Source organism: Leucopleurus acutus (assembly GCF_964270905.1).
Source record: "Leucopleurus acutus genome assembly, chromosome: 19".
NCBI lineage: Eukaryota > Metazoa > Chordata > Mammalia > Artiodactyla > Delphinidae > Leucopleurus > Leucopleurus acutus.
In genome coordinates, this window is record NC_139161.1 from 31,570,861 (window position 1) to 31,593,233 (window position 22,373).

At 46.3% G+C, this 22,373-nt stretch overlaps 1 protein-coding gene across 1 annotated transcript; it reads left to right on the forward strand.

Annotated features, from left to right (window-relative positions):
• Positions 1-298: 298 nt before the first annotated feature.
• On the forward strand, positions 299-22,065 carry LOC309975910 (uncharacterized protein C17orf67 homolog; the record flags this gene model as incomplete). Its single annotated transcript, XM_082861260.1, has 3 exons — positions 299-353; positions 1,306-1,406; positions 21,949-22,065. 3 exons carry the CDS (start codon positions 299-301, stop codon positions 22,063-22,065), a joined length of 273 nt encoding a protein of 90 aa, XP_082717386.1.
• Between the last annotated feature and the right edge of the window lie 308 nt (positions 22,066-22,373).

A 22,373-nucleotide genomic window follows, 5' to 3' on the forward strand; every position in this document is an offset into this window, starting at 1 on the left:
GACATATCTATTTAAATGAAATGGTTGTCATGTGTTGCTTTGTCAAATTCAAGCTCCAAAAGTTTGATGACAGAAGGATAATTTCCTTCCTCAGGATGAAAATTTATAGGAATTCAGAGGAAAATATTTTCGTGATCATACTGAAAATTTAGCGTCAGATGCGTTTAGCGTCATGCTGTGAGTGCTGTTAGTCAGAGCATAAACAGCCTTTGGGCCGGATGTGGCTCTCTTCAAGTAGGCTGGCTCTTTGACCGGGGGGATTCATTCTGCAACAGGCGGAGAGAGGGATCAAGGCAGGATGAAGAGGTTATTTGTGCTCGTGCTGTCTCTCACCTTACTGATTTTCTTCTCAGGTGAGCATTAACTCCCGAAACCTATTTCTGTGCTGACAAGATAAACTGAAATAAGTCTATCTTATATTTTTAAAATATTTTTTCAAAATTTCAAGTAATATGTAATGTATAATAATTCAGTGCTTCTTTTTTTTTCTTCCTAAGAGCAGGCTCCCGGAATTGGTATAATTAGGGATAAATTATATTTTTAATCTTTAAACGTATTGAACACTAATTCTCAAAAATGCTGATAAATCTTCAAGGATACTGTCTTTTAGAGTTTATCTGAGATCATCAGAATTTGGTGTACTTTCGTTTTTCCTTTTTTTTTGGCTACGCCGCGTGGCTTGTGGGATTTTAGTTCCCTGACCAGGGATTGAACTCAGGCCCACTGCAGTGAAAGCAGGAGTCCTAATCACTGGACTGCCAGAGAATTCCCTTGATATACTTTTATTATAATAGTATCTTTTAGAATTTGTGTGTGATTATCAAAACTTGACTTACTTTAGTTATAATATTTTCTTTGAGGGATCGTGGGTGCTTATCAAGTTTAATATAATCTTATTGTCATGGGGGAATTTTCTAATAACAACTTAAACTTGATTTAGTGTATTGAGGATTTAAAAGAATCCCACCAAAGCAACCCTGAAGGACAATAAACACACTGACCAGTGAACTGAAGAAAATATGTTTAAAGAAACATGTTCATTAAATTAACAGCCTTTTAGAGGAATGAGCCATGGCGGCAGCAGGTAAATATGCTTTTACTCTGAGTTAACCATATTAGAAACAATTAAAAATTCCCCTCTGAGCCCTCTGGAACGCCTCGTCCTTTGGGGCAGGTCCCTTTGAAAGAACTTTTGTGTGTTGACCCAAATTGGACTTGCAAATGCTTCGCCTTGGAAGGTGAGACAGAGCGTGGATGCGTGTGTCTGAGGGTCCCTAAGGTCCGGTCCCTTCCTGACTTTTTCAGGGGCCTCCCCGATTCTGACGGAAAAGGAGGCCAAACAGGTCCTGAGATCCCGGCGCCAGGACAGGCCGAGCAAACCCGGGTTCCCTGATGAGCCCATGAGGGTGAGTTCCGGGCTCTGGCTCTTTGAAGGGAGAGGGAGATCATTTGAATGCTTGTTCATTATGAACCCAAATGAGGTGCTGGTCCCAGCCCAGCATGGGTGCTAGATGGAGGTTCTATGGAGTCCCAGGTGTAAGGTGATCTCACCTTTTCTTCTCCGGAGGTGCCAGCTCTGCTCCCCTACTGTTCGAACAGTATTTAAAGTGGAAACAGTGGGGCCGATGGTGGGAGTCCAGAATCCCGCGTGGGCGGCTGGGTGACTCCCCTGAATGGGATGCTAGGGAGCTGTGCCCTGAGGCTGGTGCCAACCCCATCTTCTCCCTCTTCCCTTGGGTGCCAGGCAAGCTGGAACAGCATCCCCGGCTAGTGATGCTCTGTCTGGTTAGGCAGAATCTCTGCCCCTGCTGCCACCAGGTTCCACCCTCGCCTTGTGCCTTTGATTTTGGTCTTTGGCCTCAGCTCTGCCCTGTAGGTTTGTGGCATCCACCTAGTCTTTCTGAACCAGAGTACCCTCTGCTGCCTTCACTCTGTGACTTGTGGTGGGTGCTACTAGGCCCTGCCACCCTGGCCTCAGGCCAGTTCAGGCCTGGCTTGTCTCTCCCTCCCATGACGGAAGTGCTGACATTCCTGGTATTTTTACCCCACTCAGGTGAAGGTAAGTAGCAGGGACCCAGGCAGAGTCAGTGTGTCTGTGAAGCCGTGTCTGTGGTCAAGGCTGGTCTCCCACCTGTGCCCACATCAGTCGGGCCGCATGCTCACCCTCTGTTCATTGCATCTCTGTGTTGAGGCCCAGAGGATCTGCAGCAGCACTGGCCTTTGCTCCCTGCGGAATCGTGTGGGTAGTTGGATTAGTTCACTTAAAAGTCTCTCAGTATGATGCCGGGTCGCACAGCGGTGAGGAGTACTGGCTGTGGGCAGACTGTCCCGGTTTGAATCTTCCCATTTTCAAACTATGTAACTTTGAAGAAGTCTCCTCACATTTCTGTACCTCAGTACTCTCGACTATGAAAAGGGGGTAAACAATATTATTACTTATATTTCTATAATATTATTATTGTAAGAGCATAAAACAACTACTTTATGAGAATAAAATAAAGTAATTCATAGGAAGGCACTTAAAATAGTACTCAGCAAGCAGTAACAGCTCCTTTGAGTATTAAGTACCAGGGACGGGGTGGGGCCGAGGCTGCAGACAGTCACCTGGGTTTCTGCTCAGAGTTGGTGGCAGACACAGAAGAGTCAGCAAATCACTGTTTCACAGAACGGCTTAGAAACGAGCAAGCGATTCAGGCTGTTAGGGGTGGACGTGGCTTTGTTCTCTTTGGTAGGAGAAGTCAGAGGTGGCTGGAATCTCCACACACAGGTGGAAGGGGTCTGGGAGGTGGGCCGGCGCGAGAGCAGCAGGGCTTCGGGTACGTTGGACTTTACCTTGGGTTCAGTAGAGGACAATCAAAGCATGTCTCGAATGGGGGAGTGCACAGTCGGGTTTTAGACAGATGGTTTGAGATGCATTTAGAAGAGGCCCAGCATTGAAGTCTGAGCACACCAGGGCTCAGAGGTGGGCAGAGACAGAGGATCCTGAGGGGATGAGAAGGAACGTGAGGGGATATTGCGGGAAACCAAGCCTCCAGCACGGGGGATGAGGGTTGGGAAGGGGTGGGGTGGATGGTGAGGGAGCCAGTGGAGAGCAGGATGCCTGGCCCGAGGGTCCTGGGGAACTCCAACTGGCTCTTTGCTCCTTTGGGGTGATGTCTGGAGGGGCCGTTCCAGAGGCTCTTCCCTGGGGGCCCTAGAGGCTGTGGGAGGCTGGTTCAAGGGGCTCTGAGGCAGCAGGCCCCCTCCAGGTGCTCAGCAGACAGGCTCTGCTCAGCCCCAGCGTTGGCTGGGTGTTTTCTCTGCTGGCATCTGGCCCTGGCGGTCCTGAGCTCTGGTTGTGGAAGGGCGGCCTGGGCAGGGACTGGGGGTGGTTTAGGCATCAGGCAGCACGTGGGTGTGGGTGTTACGGCTCCGCCTCCGCCCCCAGCTTCCTTCCTCCCCCCATGCTAGCTACACACCGTGCTACACTTTATCCCCAAACGCTGCTTGGGGTGGTCCTTCCCTGCCCAGAACTTCCATGAGCTCCTTCTCTCTCATTTCCCTCTTCCTGGCTCCTGGTCATCACCTGCCTTCACCTGTGACAACCCTCTGCTTGCCTCTGGCGTTGCTCCTTTACTGAATATCTGGCTTTTTGGGTTTTGTTGGTTTTGGTCATCTTTTATAGGCTTGACCACCACTGACTCATCTTAGCTGCCTTGAACCTGCCTGATCTAGTTTCTGTGATTCTCTCTAGACTCACCCACCATTTCCCACCCATCCTGTGTACGGTACAGTCCTGTATGTCTGTCACAAAGACACTGACCTGTGTCGAGAATCCTCAGCCACTCAGTCCAGTTTGGAAAAATGCCTGTGTGACCTACAGTTGAAATGTGAACGTAAATATGCAATAAGTTGTTTGGCAGCTAGCCTATACCTGTAGTTCTCATCCAGGGGTGATTTTGCTCCCCCGCCCCAGGGACATCTGGCAATGTCTGGAGACATTTTTGGTTGTCACAACTGGTGGGAGGAGGGTTTGCTATTGGCATCTAATGGGTTAGGGCCAGGGATGCTGCTAAACAATGCACAGGGCAGCTCCCACAACAAAAATGATCTGGCCTGAAATGTAATCGTGTCGGGGGTGAGGAACACTGGCTGTGATGATGGACAGTCTCTTTCTCTTTTACTGCGTGTGTCACTCTGTGTGTCTCTCGCACTGTCATACATCCACCCACACGCAGTACTGGCTGAACCAACACATAGTTTCTGGAATCCCATTTTTCTTAGGAGCATGTTTCTTAACCTTGGCCACATGCTGGAACCAAATGGGGAGGTTAAGAATCTGATGTCTGGGTTCCCCGCACAGAGGGGTGCCCTGCGGTGTGTCCTAGGCATTGGGGAGGGGGATGAGAGCCCCCTAGGTGGCATCAATGTGCAACCGAAGCTGAGAACCAGTGGGCCAAGCCTTCTGGGGGAGACCCGCCATGGGTAACAGCAGCTCCCGTGGTCCGGTTGGGAATGCATTTAGCTGAGTGTTGAAATGAGGGTCTGGAGAGTAGATGGGATACTTGTTCAGATGCAGGTCAGAGAGACAGAGTGAGAGGGTCAGGTGGTCGATCAGAGAGCACTCCTTGCTGACCAAGATGGGCACTTAATTATACTTCACCTCGACCGTGCCGGGCCGAGCACCAGGCACTGAGGACATAGACTAGACATTCTCCGTTCGTTTGAGATGCTGTGTGCACTGCATGGGGACGGATGAGCCAGAGCATCCGGCCTGTTTCCAGCTCTCTAACAAGGTCATCTGGCGCACGGGGTCTGAGGACAGGGCCTTCAAGCTCCAACCGGAAGGAGGAGAGAGGCTGGTCAGGCTTCTTGGAGGAGGCGCCACGGAGCTGAGGCTGGAAGGATGCGGAGTTTACAGGCAGTGCAGCGGTGGGCGAGGTGGGAAGAGAGTTCCCCCTCAGTGTGATTCCAGGCGGTGTTCGGCACAAACTCGTTGTGGACTTTGGGCTTTAGAATGAGGATGAGTCCTTTCCTTTTTTTTCCTTACAGAGAAAACCCAGTTTTCTCTGTAAAATGCAGAGTTTGGCCCAGAGTCTGACTAGAAGATTCATCCCAGGTCTCATATAGAATATGAGGGTCTGGATAGAGCTTCCGGACGACCAGGTTCTTGGTGCCAGTCAGCAACTGGTAGGAAGAGCCCTGGCAGCCGGCTGTGGACTTGGTGAGGGCCAGAGGGGTTTATCTGGAGGCCCTGGAGGGGCTCATGTGGGCATTTTTCTCAAACACCAGGGCCTCCCGGCCTCCTGCACTTGCTGTCTGACCTGGTTCCCCCTTGTGGCTTGTTGTTGACTTTTCCTTTTAAGGGATTTACTGAGAGCAAGATGAATAATACGAATCACCTGTTATATAAAAAGAAGCAATTCACCCCCTTTTAAAAAAATTACAGTATTTTGTATTGAAGTACAGTTGATTTACAATGTTGTGTTAATTGCTGCTGTACAGCGAAGTGACGCATTTATATATATATAACTCATTTATATATATATATATATATATATATATATATATTCTCTTTCATATTCTTTTCCATTATGGTTTATCACAGGATATTGAATGTAGTTCCCTGTGCTGTACAGTAGGACCTTGTTTCGATTCACCCCTTTTATCTGAGTGGCTGACAGATGTCACAGCCATCCCAGCCTGCATCACTGCTGAATGAAGCATTGGACGCAGTGACCCCACGTTTATCAGCAGGTCAGGAGGCCATGAGGTGGGACCTCTGGCCAAGGGAACCACCCTTCCCTGCTCTTTACCTCTTGCCGAGACCACCTTCTACCCTCCTTCTTTCTCTGTGCAAACCATCTGCTTGCATATCCCTTTGCTAGAGATGGACACACCGTCCTGTGTGTGCAAGATGGTACATATTGCATGTATGTGTGGATTGTGTGTGAGTGTGTGTGAACGTTTGTGTATGACTGTGCGTGTATGAGGATATATATGTATGCGAGGGTGTGTGTGTGAGGATATGTATGTGTGTATGTGACTGTACATGTGTGAGGGGGTGTGTGCATGTGTATGTGAGTGTTTGTGTATGGGTGTGTGTATGATTCTGTGTGTGCATGTGTGTTTTGGAACAGGCCTTGCAGGATAATTTTTTCAGAAGCTCTGGATTCCAGTTTCCTGTCTTTTGACCTTCACCTGAGTGTCTAGGATTTATGGCATGATGGGTGATGGGCACAGAAGGTCCTCTCGGGGCCAGGTTGGAAGGACCTGGAGTCATAGTGGAGTGGACTTTCGTTCTGTACTCGGTGGGAGCCACCAAGGGATTTGAAGTGGGGGATGATGGGATTAGGGCTGGCGTGCTGGAGCCGTTTAGAGGCTCAGGACACAGCCTCTTGGACGCTGGCCTTCAGTTACCATTATACGTGGGACATGGGAGATTACATTGTTGGACGTGTTATCGTACCTCCTTCCCATGGCAGCCTGGAGACAGACAGGTGGATTGGGACGGATGAGCAGAGGTAGTGATCTCTGGGAATGCGTGTGCCCTCGGGAGCTGAGCTCTGAGACTCACTCAGAATTACCGAGAGATGACCGGGTGCGTTATTTCATTTCGCTTCTCCCCTCTGAGGGACTGAGCGGAAGAAAACCCTTTCAGAGAGGGGAGAGGCCATTGACGAGAGTAAATGGATGGTGCTTTGGGAGGGTATTAAGCATTCAAAATGAAAGCACATACGAAGATTTGCAGTAGTCTCTCCTCGGGAGTATCTATAAAACAATGTTATATTCTTGACACTTGGCTTTAATATTGGCAGATGTTGGCTTCTGTGGGATGATAGGTGTTTTGGAAACAGGTTCAGACAAGCTATGCCCACACATGCAAACGACTGGACCCTTTTGACAGCTTGTATCCTCATGGCAACAACCGTTCTTTTTTGCCTGTGTGGTGGATAATGCATTGAAAAGATCGCTGGTGTGCCCTGCCTTGTGGGGAGGGCTGGCTTCCACCCCAGAGGAGTGGGAACACCTTGCTGGCATCCTTGATGGAGAAAGGTAGGGCCTCAGTGAGGATGGGGGGAGAGAGGAAGAGGAGACCCGGCTCCGGGGAAGAAAGCAGGAGGGGTTCTGAGTGCATGGAGGCAGCTGGGGAGGAAGAGGATGAAAGGCCCTGAGCTGGGGGATGTGAACACGGGTCAGAGAGAGGGGGCAGGTGGGGAGGTAGAGAGGGCCCAGACCTGACAGATTCCCTGTGGCAGGAAATAGCTAACACATCTATTTTATGGCAACGCCTTGACATTGGGTTAGAACTTGTTCTCAGCTCTGTGCTGTGATTACCCTCTGAAGCCTCCAAACCGTAGGAAAAGTCTGCTGTGCACAGCAACCCTGTGTTAGTGGTTCTTTGGGGGAATGACAGATGGCAGGTGTGTGCTGAAGGGGGGCTGACGAAAGAGGGAGGTAATCGCTCAGATCTGGACGCTGCAGTGGTGGAGAAACACGAGTCCCAGATCTTCAGAGATTTTGGGGAATTGGGTTCTAGATGTCACAGGAGTGGGATGGGCACTCCAGGAAGCCTGGGATTCACGTGGGGACACCCCATCTGGAGACATCTGGGTTTCAGCTGAATTCATTTGCTACTCTAGGACTTAGGACTTCAGTTTGTGAAGACATCATGTTAGAAGAGCTTGTAACAAAGCCTCAAGATCCTAATGGAGGAAAAACAATCTGAGAATCTGATGAGGACAGGGCTGTGTGAAAAGAAGGGCTGGACTTGTGGTTAGAGGGAAGAAGCTAGAAAAAAGAATCCTGAGCTTTCCCTGGAATGTGTCCTCAGTCATGACTGTGCTTCTGTTGATTTTCAGGGATTAGGGCTGAACTCTTGCAACTCAAAAAGTGGTCCCCAGCCAGGCCGCTGGGCTTCACTTGGGAGCCCAGAGCCTCAGGCTCCTCCCCACACCTGAAGGCGGATCTGGGCCACAAGGCTGGATGACCGAGGTGCACATTTAAGTTTAAGAAGTGCTGTCCTAGAGAAATGGCTCTTAGCCTCTGCGCCCGGCATCCTGGGGACTGGGAACCAGCCTGCGCTTGTTTTGTTTTGACACAAGGATCCCTCTTCCTTCCTCTGGGCGCTCTGCTCTGTGGATTCCTGTTTTCCAGGACCCCTGGCTCCTGGTTTCTCTTCCTGCTTTGTGGTTTTTGCTGCTCAGTTTCCTTTGCTGGGTTCTTAGCCCTTGACGGTCCTTTAAATGTCAGAGCATCCCAGGGCTCTGCTCTCTGCCTTTTCTAGTCCCCGAGCTTAAATATCACCTCTATGCTGATGGCCACACACTCCTATCTGTAGCCTGGACTCTGTCTGTGAGCTCCCTCACGCAACTGTCCACTTGGCTGTTTGCACTGGAATATTTAACCAGCATCTCAGACTTAACAGCCTCAAGAGGAATTCCAGATTGTGGCCTTACACCAGCCCTGCCCTTGCCTTCCACGGTGGGGTAAGGTGGGCCACCTCCTCCTAGTTGCATGGGCCCCAAATCCAGAATCTGCCCACTTCTCACCCTCCCCTGCCACCACCCGAGTCCCTAGAGTGGACTGAGCAATACTCTCTTACCCTGCCTCCCTCTTCCTCTCTAGATCCCTCTGCATCTGTTCTCAGCAGAGCAGCAATAGTCAGTTCTTAAAAACGTAAACCGGATCCCATCTCAATCCTGCTCAAAACCTTCCAATGACCTCCTGCCTTACTCCAAACAAATCCATGGTCCTATAGTGGCCTACTAGGCCCTAGAGGTCTGTCTGCTCCCTCTGCTCCCTCCTTGGCCTCTACCTGCATCTCATCCCTGCCCCCCACCCCTGCCACCGTTCCAGCCATGCTGGCCTCCTCATTGCGCCTTGAATGTGTCAGGCTTGCTTGTCCCTTCATTGATGTAGTTCAGGCTATGTGGAAAGCAGTGTTGCGTTTATTCTGTAACTTGCTTTTATTCACTCAGTAATACATCTTGTTCTAGCTCATTTTAAATTGAAGCCTAGGGTAAATGTATGATGCTATGATCTGAATGTTTGTGTCCCCCCAGACCCCAAATTCATATGTTGAAATCTTAACTTGCAAGTGATGGTATTAAGGGATGGGGCCTTTGGGAGGTACTTAGGTCATGAGGGCTCTGCTCTCGTGGATTGTAAATGGGATTAGCACCCTTATAGAAGAGACCCCCCAAAGCTCCCTAGTCCCACCAGCCACGTGAAGATATAACGAGAAGTCTGTGACCTGAAGGCGAGCCCTCACCCACCCGTACTGGTACCCTGATCTTGGACTTCCACCTCCTGAGCTGTGAGAAATAAACTTCTGCTGTTTATAAGCTGCCCGGTTTGTGGTATTTCAGGTTATAGCAGCCCGAATGGACTGAGACATATTACAACTTATTTATTTAGCCCTTCCTGGAACAATGGCCATTTTACTTATTTCCAATGATGAAGATCCTTGTACACATGTGTGTTTTGCCGAGTTCAGCGATAAGAAATGAAATTTCTGAGTCAGAGGGTTTATGTCCTTCCGGGTGAAATGGGTACTGCCAACTTGCCAAACTGACTTACCAGCTCCCACCAGTAGTGTGTATAAGAATACCTGGGTCCCTGTACTCTTGTCAGCGCTTGATATTATGAAAGTTTTGTGTGTACAGCTTTCAAAATGGAAAGAAATCCTATCTACTCTTCTATCTGCACATGTATATGGAGACATGTTGCCAAACAATAATGACATTATTTTCTCCATGATAAAATTTGGGACAAATTTATACTTTTTATTTTCATGCTTTTTGCTATTACTTAGTATATTAGTTTCTTAAGGCTGCCATGACAAAGTACCACAAACTGGATTGCTTGAAACAATAGAAATCTATTTATTTATTGATCTGTCTATTAATTAATTAATTTATTTATTTTTAATGGTCGTGCCGGGCAGTGTGTGGGATCTTAGTTTCCCCACCAGGGATCGAACGTGCACCCGCTTCAGTGGAAGTGCAGAGTCTTAACTACTGGACCACCAAGGAGGTCCAACAATAGAAATTTATTCTCTCTCAGTTTGGGAGGCTAGAAGTTTGAAATCAAGGAGCTGGCAAGGTTGATTCCTTCTGGGAGCTTGGAGGGAGAATCTGTCCCATGCTTCTCTCCTAGCTTCTGGTGGTTGCTGGCAATCTTTGGCATTTCTTCACTTGTAGCTACATTACTCCAATCTCTGCATCTGTCTTTACATGGCCTTCTTCCCTGTGTGTCCCTGTGTCCAAATTTCCTTCTTCTAAGGATGCTAGTCTTTGGCTTTAGGGCCTACCCTACTCCAGTATGACCTTGTTTCCAAATAAGACCACATTCACAGGATTCAGGTGGACATGAAATTTTGGGGGACATTATTCAATTCAGGACATTCAGTTTTTTATTTTTAATAAGTGTATGTGTAGTTTTCACCAAAAACAACACAGGAGAGCATTTAAGAGTGGGGCAGCAGAGTGTTGAGTCTGAATCCCAGCTCACCACTTACTGGCTATCACATCCTGGCCAGGTTGCTTAAACTCTGTAAGTCTCAGTTTTCTTATCTATAAAATGGGATATGATAATCAAACCTACCTCAGAGACTTATTGTGAGAGAAAGCATGCAAAGCACAGTGCCTGAGTGATGACATTGGCTCTCATTCTTCTTGTTTTTTACAAAGCAGCAGCTGAATAAATACTTTTTAAAATATAACAAAACAAAAACCTCTTTGGCTCCTCACTGCTTATAAGATAAGGGCCAAGTATCTTGGCCTGGGAGACAGACCAGCCCTAAGCCACCATTGTGTCCCATTTCCTGCCACTCGTCCAAGGCCATTTATGCTCCAACCACCTGGAACTTCTCATTGTTTTTAAAAATAAACCATCCTCTCCCTGGTCTCAGCATCCTTTCACAAATGATTCCCTTTGCCTGCAGAGCTATTCTCCATTATTTATGCCTGGTACCCTCTTCTTCATTCTCAATGTCACTTTTTCTATCTCCCCTGAGTTGGTCCTGCCCTCCTAGTACTCACTCACAAAACAATACTATATATAGGTACGTCTATATGTATGTAAATTTCTAGAAAAAGGTCTAGAAATATGATCAGTTGACTCTTAATTGTGTCATCTCATTCAGGAGGTTAAGATTGCAGGTACTGATCTAGGGAACTTTATATTTGATGTTTAAACTTTAAACAGTAACAATATGTTCATGTGTTACTTGTGTAATTACAAATAAAAATTTAAGCCATTCATATTTATTATACAAAACTTGGAAACCAAGAAAGGGTCAAAAGAAGAAAAAAAAAATCTGTTGTAGTCTTACTCCCTCTCCCCAAAGACAGCATTGCCATTTTTGATGTATTTCTTTTTAGTCTTTTTGTGTGTATTTTTAAAAAGTATAATCACACTCTACAATTTTGTATCTTGGTTTTTCTCTTAATATTATAACATACACATTTCCTCATATTAGTAGAAACTCTTTATAACCATAATGATAGTGAATTACCCTCTTTTGTTAGTTAGATCATTTCCACTATTTTTCTAAATTTAATTTTTATTTTATGTTGGGGTATATTTGATTTACAGTGTTGTGTAATTTCAGGTGTATAGCAAAGTGATTCAGTTATACATATATCCATTCTTTTTCAGATTCTTTTCCCATATAGGTTATTACAGAAGAGTAGAGTTCCCTGTGCTATACAGTAGGTCCTTGTTGGTTATCTTTTTTTTTTTTTTTTTTTTCGGTACACGGCCTCTCACTGTTGTGGCCTCTCCCATTGCGGAGCACAGGCTCCGGATGCACAGGCTCAGCGGCCAAGGCTCACGGGCCCAGCCGCTCCGCGGCATCTGGGATCTTCCCAGACTGGGGCACGAACCCGTGTCCCCTGCATCGGCAGGCGGACCCTCAACCACTGCGCCACCATGGAAGCCCAGTTATCTATTTTATATATAGTAGTGTGTATATATGTTAATTCCAAACTCCTAATTTATCCTTCCCCCCACCTTTCCCCTTTGGTAACCATAAGTTTGTTTTCAAAGTCTGGGAGTCTGTTTCTGTTTTGTAAATAAATTCATTTGTATCATCTTATGAGATTTCCACATATAAGTGATATCATATAATATTTGTCTTTGACTTACTTCACTTAGTATGATAATCTCTAGGTCCATCCATGTTGCTGCAAATGACATTATTTCATTCTTTTTTTATGGCTGAGTAATATTCCATTCTATATATGTACCACATCTTTATCCATTCCTCTGTCAATGGACATTTAGGCTGCTTCCATGTCTTGGCTATTGTAAATAGTGCTGCAATGAACATTGGGGTGCATGTATCTTTTCGAATTATGGTTTTCACCAGAAATATGCCCAGGAGTGGGATTGCTGGATCATATGGTAGCTCTATTTTTAGTTTTTTAAGGAACCTCCATACTGTTCTCCATAGTGGTTGTACCAATTTACATTCCAACTTACGATGTAGGAAGGTTCCCTTTCCCACTATTTTTTCTATTATAAACAGCACTCTAAAATTTTGTTCTTAAAGTGCTTTTAATATTTTGAATTATTTGCTAGGGATATGTTCCCAGAAAATAAATTATTGGATCCAAGGATATGAATACAGTATTTTTGAACCTTTTAGTATATATTACCATATTGCTTTCTAAAAGTTTTAAAAAATAATTTATGTCTTGTCATCCAAGAGAACGTTTCAGTAGAGGTTTTAAGGTAAAGATAATGGGAGCATGATATAATATCTTAAATTGGATTAGAGTTGGCCATTTCTGGGGCAGAGTGGATGCAGTAAGGGAGGATTAGGGACGTGTGGGTGTCTGTGTGGACACCTTGGTGCCCCTCATTGGCATTAGAAACCTAGGAGAAGAAGCAGGTTGTCTGGAATGATGGTGTGTTTGAAGTTCTTCTCTGACAGCACCTGCCTTTGTACTTGTTTCTTCTGCTCTTGTCTACCTGGTTAACTCTTACTCATTTGTAGAGATTCACCTGAAATGATGCCTGTTTTGAGAGGCCCTCCTGATGCCCCTACCCTCCCACCATGAATTAGAGCATCCCTCTGGCCTAGCACTCACAGCACAAAATTGCTATTTCTGACTTAAAAAAAAAATCTATCTCTCCTACTAGACTGCTCTAAACTGCTTGAGCAGATGGACTGTTTGTTTCACTTCTGGGTCCCCAGCACCAAGCACAGAATTTGACATTTACTAAATGCTCATTATACTTGTTTCCATTCCTTTCTTTGCTTCTCTCCAGGGGAGAAATTTTGTAGGACATTACTCTACCATAGAACCTGGAGGTTATTTCAAAGAAATCTTCTATTGCCTCACTTAAATTCATTAAATTTCTCTTAGTCGTCCCAAATTTTAGGGAAAAAATTATTGCCAACTGCTGGGGTGAACCATGGAAATTCTCTAAAAAAGATGACATCCGAGCTAAAATTATGTCCTTTGTGATTGTATTCGTAAGCACTTGTGTGCCCTGGGAATATGCTTTCCATTTTGGCCTGTGTTCCTTTAAGGAATGTTCTTGTGGGGCAAGTATAAATCATATTAGCTTTATTGTAAATAGTCTTTGTGAAATATGCTTTCATTTTTAGCCCCTTGACAAATGTATGTAGTAACTCCGTTACCCTTTTGTTCCCTGTGATCTCCAAGACCAGTTCAGAGCGACTGAGATACAAATTGTGCACATCACTGATTTGCCCTCTTTTAGGGCTAAGCCTTCTAAGTGGCCCAGAGCAGTTAAGTTCTGAGCCACCCTTCTGCCTATATGATCATCTTGCTTTTACTAATGAGCAAAATAATTCATCCAGATGTCGATGGACCTTTAATTTCATGCAAATGTCACGGGAAGGATTTTGCCTTCTTGGAAAAAGATCCCACCTTGATCGATTAACTGTCTACTTTATGATTCTCAGCTTGGATCAGGTTCCAGTGGGTATTTACTTTCATTATCACACCTCTCCTGTGCCATCATAAAGGACCCCCTGCAATTTCTGCTCTAAATCTTGAGAAATTATTTACTTAAATCATTCCAGTTGGCATTGGACACGAAATGCAGATATTAGTTTTTGTTTTGCTTTAATTTTTTTCCCCTTGAAAAAAGGAATCTAAAAAAAAAATGAAAACTTATTTTTCATCTACCCCTTCTTTCTTGATCCAGGAACATTTGAGATTACCATTAATGCTGGGTCATTTCTAACTTAGCCAACACAATTGTTGAATTTGTGGTTTTCAGCAGATTTGCAGTTTGGCTTTTCATCTTTGACTAATGATTGCTTTTAGGCCTTTGTGGCTTATTCATTTCCCTAACATTTTAAATAAATAGTGAAATGTCATGGAAACCAGGGCTTGTTTCTTTCTTCTCTATGTGTGTGTCTGTTTTGGTTGTTTCTCTTCAACAGTGATTTCAGCCTCTATTTAGGGGTGTGAAATACATATTACTCTTTGATGCTTTTTATGTACATTTGGCCTGGGCCATTATAATGAGCAGATTGACGCAGATGCCCAGGAGCCTCCCAAGGAGGATTTAGTAAGATTATGGAGAAAGAAGAGTCATTTCATTTATTCATCACTTGTTTGTACATTTCTCCTGTGAGTTTTATTGAGGCCCTACTATGTGCCAAGCACTAAACCGTATACTAGGTATTCCTTGGACACTCTCGTCAAAAAGCCAGTTGGGTATTTGGCTGAGACGGACAGGGATTAAATGAATAAGGATGCCAATGAGCATATAATTATAAGTGGTGTATAGATGCTGTTTATCAGTGGTGACATTCTTTCTATCACCACCAATCTCATTGGAAACGTCTTTAACTATTGGGAAGCTGTCAGGTTCATGATCACAAATATAAGTTTTCCAGAGTTCTAATTTCCCCTTGAAAGCTCAAATTTTATCATTTTGTAACAAGCACTGTCAGTTTCCCTGGAAATGATAAGCTCACTTCATTCACTTTTGGGAAGATGTCTGCCAAACACACGCATAAAACACACCTAGTTCAACTCTTGACGCCAACAGTCCCCCAGGTGCTTTTCCTTGAGAAAATCATTGTACTTTGTCGTGCAGCAGAAATGCTGCCTGCATGCTTCCTGTTGGTCATTTTCTACGGCTTCACCAGGGCATGCTTCAGTGAAACTGGCATTTTGAGAATGTTTTATTTGTATTTACTTTAACTGCGACTGTGTGATGAAGGATATGTCGACCACTAGGTCAGTTGGGTGCTACTGCCTTGACTCCTGCCGAGGCGTCAGTTTTACCCACCAATGCACACAGTGAGAAGGCAAATGTCTTAGTATTACTCGAAAAATAGTTTTGACATCATGGACCCCCCGAGGGGAGCACAGACCATGCTTTGAGGACCACAGCTATTTTTTCATTCAACAAACATTTATTGAAAGTTTCCTGTGGACCAGTTCCTGGGAGAGATGCTCCATCTACAACCTCAAGGCATGCTCACATCTTCCACATCTAATAGTAACCAAAGTTAACTGAGGAGGGCTTAATAAAGAGACTTTTTACAAAGGTGTGGCAAGATGAAGGTGAACTACCAAGAAATGATAAAGGATGCAGGGCTAAGACTCCTGAGGCATGAGGGCGAAAGGGAAGAGTGTGGTTCCCAGACCCGGAACGGCAGCCCTCTAGGAGCTGGGTCTTCAGGGGAGGGATGCAGCCAACCTGCCGAGACTCCTCGGGGAGGTTGCAGGGGAGTACATACCCTCGCCTCTCCCCTCCTACCTCTAGTCCGCTGCTGGCGCCTCCTATACGCCAAACCCAACTGGAAACCCCAGGACAAAAGACTCTGTGGTTGCAGTTCATCTAGGTCAGTCTCTTAGTGCAAAAGGCCAGGTGAAGGAGGGGAGAGAATGGGTTTAGAAGTGAAAATGGAGACTACATATTTGGCACAAAGCTTTATTTGTACCGTTTCATTTAATCCTGGCAACCCAGTGAGGTAAGTGCGAGGGCCATCCCCACATTGCAGATGGACAAACTGAGGCTGGAGAGGTAAAGCAATAGTATTGGCAGGGTTTTGATTGGAACCAGACCCTGATCCGGACCCAGACCCAAACCTCTTAGCCTCTCCACCACACCGCTCTGGCAAACAGGCAGGCAAGAAGATGGCAACGTGGGTTTCCTTCAGTGAGCTGCTTACACGGAACAGTTGAATAAGCAAAGCTGTATGCTGAGAAGTCTTTGTTCCTTATTGACAAGCCTGCACACTGCCTTCCTGTTCCTCCCTATGACTATTCTTCTGGCCAAAGATTCCTCAGACAGGGAAGACAGGGCAGGGTTCAGCCCCAGACTCACAAACGTGTCCAGCAAGCTGCTGGGGAATCCTTGTTGGATCCCATAAGGAGGCCTCCCAGCATCCAGCCCTTCCCCAGCTGCCCCGGAGACTCCACGCCCAGGACACAGGGTGCATTTTGAAGAGTTAAATGAAAACAACAATAATCAAAACAATTTTAAACTGCATGAGTCCTGGGGGAAAGAAAAAACATTTCAGGAAAATTGGACACCTCCTAATTCATTCCTTTGCACGGTCATTAAATTGAAAGAAAAAGTTATATTTAAAATAGGATGTAGACTTCCTAGGGGTTTTTCTTGAAACTTAAGAACTCAGAGTTCTAGACTGGACCATCTGTTAAAGCTTCATTAATGCCATAGGAGGGTTTTCATGATTTAGGATTTTTATATCTATACATGCCAAAATAATCTTATATTGCCACATATGACTACTCTCGCCCAAGGTGAAATGCCACTTCTCTGGTTAATGGCCTGCAGCTTTGAGTTACCCGTATGTGTTTATGTGGACTGTTCCATGCACACTTTGCAATGATTCCCATCCCATAATCTCAGCACCAAGGCTTATTTCAGGGCAATATCGACAACATACATCCTACAAATTAAAAGTCTTTTTTTTTTTATCTCTTCTGTGGGGGAAACATAAAGTTCACGTGCCAATACGTGAGCCAAGACACATGACACCTCCACTAAAAAATCTGATGTGGCCCAATTAAGTCCCTACTGTCAGAATGTGGTCACTGCTAAACAGAGTAACCAGGGCTATGCCAGGGGAAGTCCAGAGAGCTATGGGGTCACATAGGGGACCAGGGCTATGCCAGTAACCAGGGCTATGCCAGGAGAAGTCCAGAGAGCTATGGGGTCACATAGGGGAACCTGAGAAGGCTGCCTGGAGGAAGAAGCATCTAAGCTGAGGGCTGAAAAGTCAGATAGGAGTGAGACAGGAAAAAGAGAAGGCACAGGGGTGTGCCAGGCAGAGAAAATAGCATGAGATTAGAGAGCAGAGCAAGTGTAGCCAATCCAGGGACAGACGGAGTGCAAAGGGTTGATGGTGGGAGAAGAGGAAATGGGTGAGGCCGGGTCATCGGGAGCCCCACAAAACATTGAAGGAACTGGAATTTCTCCTGAGCCCAGTGGAAGCCATGCAAGTATTTTAAGTGAGGAAACAACATGGGTAGATTTAAAAAAATGTCACTTTGCAACAGGATAAAGAGATAGGCAAACAAAACAAAACAAACAACAAGGATTTTTCACTCTCTTCTTTATAACTTTTTATTGTTACATAGTTTCAAAACAGTAATGTGTATCACTGTTGTGATAAAAAAACCCAATAAAACCATTTTCATTTTTCATGTTTTAAAAACCTACCCTGGGGCTTCCCTGGTGGCGCAGTGGTTGAGAGTCCGCCTGCCCATGCAGGGGACACGGGTTCGTGCCCCGGTCCAGGAAGACACCACATGCCGCAGAGCGGCTGGGCCTGTGAGCCATGGCCGCTGAGCCTGCGCGTCCGGAGCCTGTGCTCCGCAACGGGAGAGGCCACAACAGTGAGAGGTCCGCGTACCGCAGCAAACAAACAAACAAACAAAACAAACAAACAAACAAAAAACCTACCCTGGCAAAAGACCTGAACAGATACTTCACCAAAGAAGAACACAGATCACAAACAAGCATATGAAAAGATGCTCCATATCATATGTCATCAGGGAAATGCAAATTAAAACAGCAATGAGATACCACTACACACCTATTGGAATGGCCCAAATCCGGAACACTGACATGATCAAATACTGGTGAGGATGTGGAGCAACAGGAACTCTCATTCACTGCTGGTGGGAATGCAAAATGGTACAGCCACTTTCAAAGAGAGCCTGACAATTTCTTACAAAACTAAGCGTCCTCTTACCATATACCCAGCAATCATGATCCTTAGTATTTACCCAAATGAGTTGAAAACTTATGTTCAACACAACAACCTGCACACAGACGTTTATAGCAGCTTTATTCATTATTGCCAAAACTTGGAAGCAACCAAGATGCCCTTCAGTAGGTAAATGGATAGATAAACTGTGGTGCATCCAGACAGCGGAATATTATTTAGCACCAAAAAGAAATGAGCTCTCAAGCCATGAAAAGACGTGGAAGAAACTTAAATGCATATTACTAAGTGAAAGAAACTGATCTGAAAAGGCTACATACAGTATAATTCCAATGATACGATATTCTGGAAAAGGCAAACCTATGGAGACAGTAAAAGGATCAGTCATTGCAAGGGTTAGAGGGGAGGAAGGGATGAATAGGCAGAGCACAGAGGATTGTAAGGCAGTGAAAATACTCTGTATGATACTATAATGATGGATACATTATACATTTGTCCAAACGCATAGAATATGCAACACCAAGAGCGACCCCAATGTAAACTATAGACTTTGGGTGATGACGCTGTGTCAACGTAGGTTCATCTCTTGCAACAAACGCACCACTCTGGGGCAAGATGTTGATAATGGGGGAGATTGTGTGTTTGTGGGGACAGGGGGTATATGGGAAATTGCTGTACTTTCTGCTCCATTTTGCTGTGAACCTAAAAGTGCTCTGAAAAATAAAGTCTATTAAAAAGAAAAAAGGAAAAAAAACCCACCCTGGCTGTGGGGTGGAATGTAGAGGAAGGAGGTAAGACGAGAGACAGGGAGAACCCTCCAGATGCAGTGGCAGGGATCTAGCAGGAGGGTGGGGACTGAGATTGGGCAGGGGCAATGGGGATGGGGAGATGGGATCCAAGAGCATCCACGGGATTTAAGGGTTGCTTGGCTGGTGGGGGTGGAGAGTGGGGAAGAGGTGGGAGCCCAGGAGCAGGCTGGAACTCTGCTTTACCAGCCATGTGGGGTCACGGCCAGACGCGTGGAGAACTACTGCTGGTGGTCTGGGCGATGCCCATGGACCACTTCTCTGTTTGCAGCAGGGGATGGAGAGGCAAGGTATGGAGGGAAAGAAGAGAATTTGTAAGTGATTAAGACAAGAGAAGTAACACTTCACTCTTATTTAAGAAGCATCCTCTTGATTTATCATTTTTCTGGTGTATCATTTATATGGGATAATGCAATGAGAAACGATACACAGAAAACTCACAGCCTGAACTGGCTTTGTTGAAGATCAAGCCACTTTGGGAAGAGAAGGTTTACCCTGAACCTGGAAGTGACACTCCTGTTGATCGAGGGCGGAGCAAGAGCAAACTGAGGAAGAGGAGGGGGAGAGACGATAACTGCATGCAAAGGAACAATCGCCCCTCCTCCAGCTGGATCAGTGTGTTCAGTGGTCGATGATCAACGGATGCACAGCCCAAGAAGCCGGCTCCTTTGCAGCAAACATCAGTAACAGCTATCATTTACGCTCTTTACTTGCTTCTAAGGGCGACAGCACACCCCTCATACGCCATCATCCTGGTACAGCTGCTGGTTTTCTCCACCCTGTCCCCCATCCATCCTCCACCTGGCTCTGCCCGGCTCCGGAAGTGGACCCCTAGAAACTGCATCGCCTGGATCCCTGGCCGGCTGGCTTCTGCGTGGGCTTGGCAGGAGATGGAGGGCAAGAGGAGAGAGAGGATGGGGTATTTGTCTCCTGCTCTTCCCCTGCTTTACAGAGGCTGAGCCCTTGCCCTGGGCCCTGCAGGTCTAGGCATGGCCATGGGGATTTTCTCTATTGCTAGTCCCTGGGTACTGGAATGCGCTTCGGTGGCTTCCTTAACCCTGTTTACACGGCTGTGAATGGTTCCTTCATTAAAGTTCCTTTAGGGGAACCATCTGAAGGAGAAATTGTGGTTCTAGAGAAGCTCAGAGACCAACAAAGCTTTGTTGTCAGTGACAACCATGGACCAGGGCAGGAGGGGGCCCTCTCTGCTGTTGTGAAGAGTGGCAGGCGGTGGTAGATCCCACGAGGAGGTGTCCTCACTTGCTGGTTACAGTGACATTATCCAGAGCCACAGGCCAAGCCCAAGGGGTAGTTGGTCATCACCTCTTCCCTCCTTGCAGGAAGGCAGTGCTGGCGAAGGCCTCTGAAGAGCCGTGGCCCTTTCAGGGCTGCATTTGGGCAGATCAGTCTGTTAGGTTGGAGCAGAAATGGTGGGGGGTGTGGGACGTGGTGTGGGCGGAACGGGAGGTAGAGTGACGGATGGAGGGGTGAGGAAGCTGGGACAGCCTGGGTGGCAACGGTGGTGACCCGACCTGCAGAAGTGGCAGAGATGGAGGGAGTCATCTGAGAACTCTCCTGGAGATAGGCTCAGAGTCCTCACACTCAGTCTCAGGATGAGTCTGAGTGAGACACGGTGGTCCACGTCTGGCTCGGGTTCCTGAGTCGATGGAGAGGCTGGTCACGGAGCTGGGCAGCACCGGACAATCAGCTGCTCTCTGTTGTGGACACACCAACACATAGAGCCAGTTACATTTCATAGACATGGAATCATACAACACGTGGTCCTTTGTGACTGGCCTTTTTCACGTAACAATGTTTTCGCGGTTCATCCGGGTTGTAGCGTGCATCGTTCCTCGTAATGGCCGTATAGTGTTCCCCTTGTATGGGGACACATTACATTCTTTATCCATTCATCTGCTGATGGACGTTTGGGTTGTTTCCACTTTTTGGCTATGATGAATAGTGCTGCTGTGAACAGCTGTGTACACGTTTCTGTGTGAACATATGCCTTCACTTCTCTTGTATACACAACTGTGGGGTCAAATGTTGACTCTGTTTAGCATCTTAAGGAGCTGCCAGGCTGTTTTTATAAAATGCCCCTTATCCCTAGTAACTTTATTTTGGCTTTAAGGTTTATTCTGTTTGATAATAGTATAGCAACTCCAGCTTTCTCACAGTTATCCCTTGCCTTTTAAAAAAGATGATTTTATCACAAATGTGTTCTGCCACAAATAAATATATTATTTAGTTATGCATGTTTTGAGCTTTATTAAAATGGTGTCGCACTGTAAACACTGTCTTCCTGGACTTGCTCTTTCCACTCATTATGCTATTTCTAAGACTCATCTATGTTGTTGTATGTAGCTATAACTCACTTTTTCATTGCTGTATAATATTCCATGTTGTGACCCTACCATAATTTATTTATCCATCCTCCTGTCAATGGATATTTAACATGTTGCCAGATGTTTCCAGAATTTTGCTACTACAAATTTATTGCTGCTGTGAACATTCGTATCTGCTCTTGTTCTCAAAGTGACCAGCAGCATTCTCAGCTGGGAACTTGTTAGAAATGCAGATTCTGGAGCCCTAACCCAGACTCACTGAATCAGAGGCTCTGAAGGTGGGCCCCCAGCAATCTGTAGGTTTTAACAAGTCTTCTGGGTGATTCTGATGCCTGATGAAATTTGAGAATCGTTGCTCGAGGATATAAACAAGAGTGACATTTCTGGATCGCAGGCAACCGATTGTTTTCCAAAGTGGTTGTTCCATGTAACGCTCCATCAGCAGTGTCTGTGAGTTCCCATGGATACACACCCTCACCGCACTTAGGGTTGGTGGCGGTTTCTCCTGCCTGGATGTGCTGCCCTGTCTCAGAACCACAGCTGTACCCCGCACATGGGCAGCTCGACCATCAGCCGTGAATAAAAGCTTCTCTTCGATGTGGGTTTGTTTTGCCAGGAGTACATGCACCATCTGCTCCGCCTGGAACGCCGTGCTGAGGAGCAGTTCCTGGAGCACTGGCTGAACCCCCACTGCAAGCCCCACTGCGACAGGAACATGGTCCATCCTGTGTAAGCAGCTCGGGACCAGCCCCCGGTACGTTCCTTCTCCCTGGCCTTCTGTTTCAGGGAGACGGCGGTGGGCAGTGCAGGCATGGCTCGGGGGTCTTCGAGAGCACGGTGTTAGGGGAACCAGCAGGTGAGCTGGTTATGGGTTGGAGAACGGGAAGTGCAAGGCAGGAGAGGTCGGTGGGAGCCAGCTTGAGAGGACCACTGGGGACGCGCACGGGGGCCTGACTCCTGCTGAGTCACCAAGAGATCCCAAGTACGGGAAGGATGTGACTCTATTTGCCATCCAGAAAGGGTCCCTCTGGGATACAAATC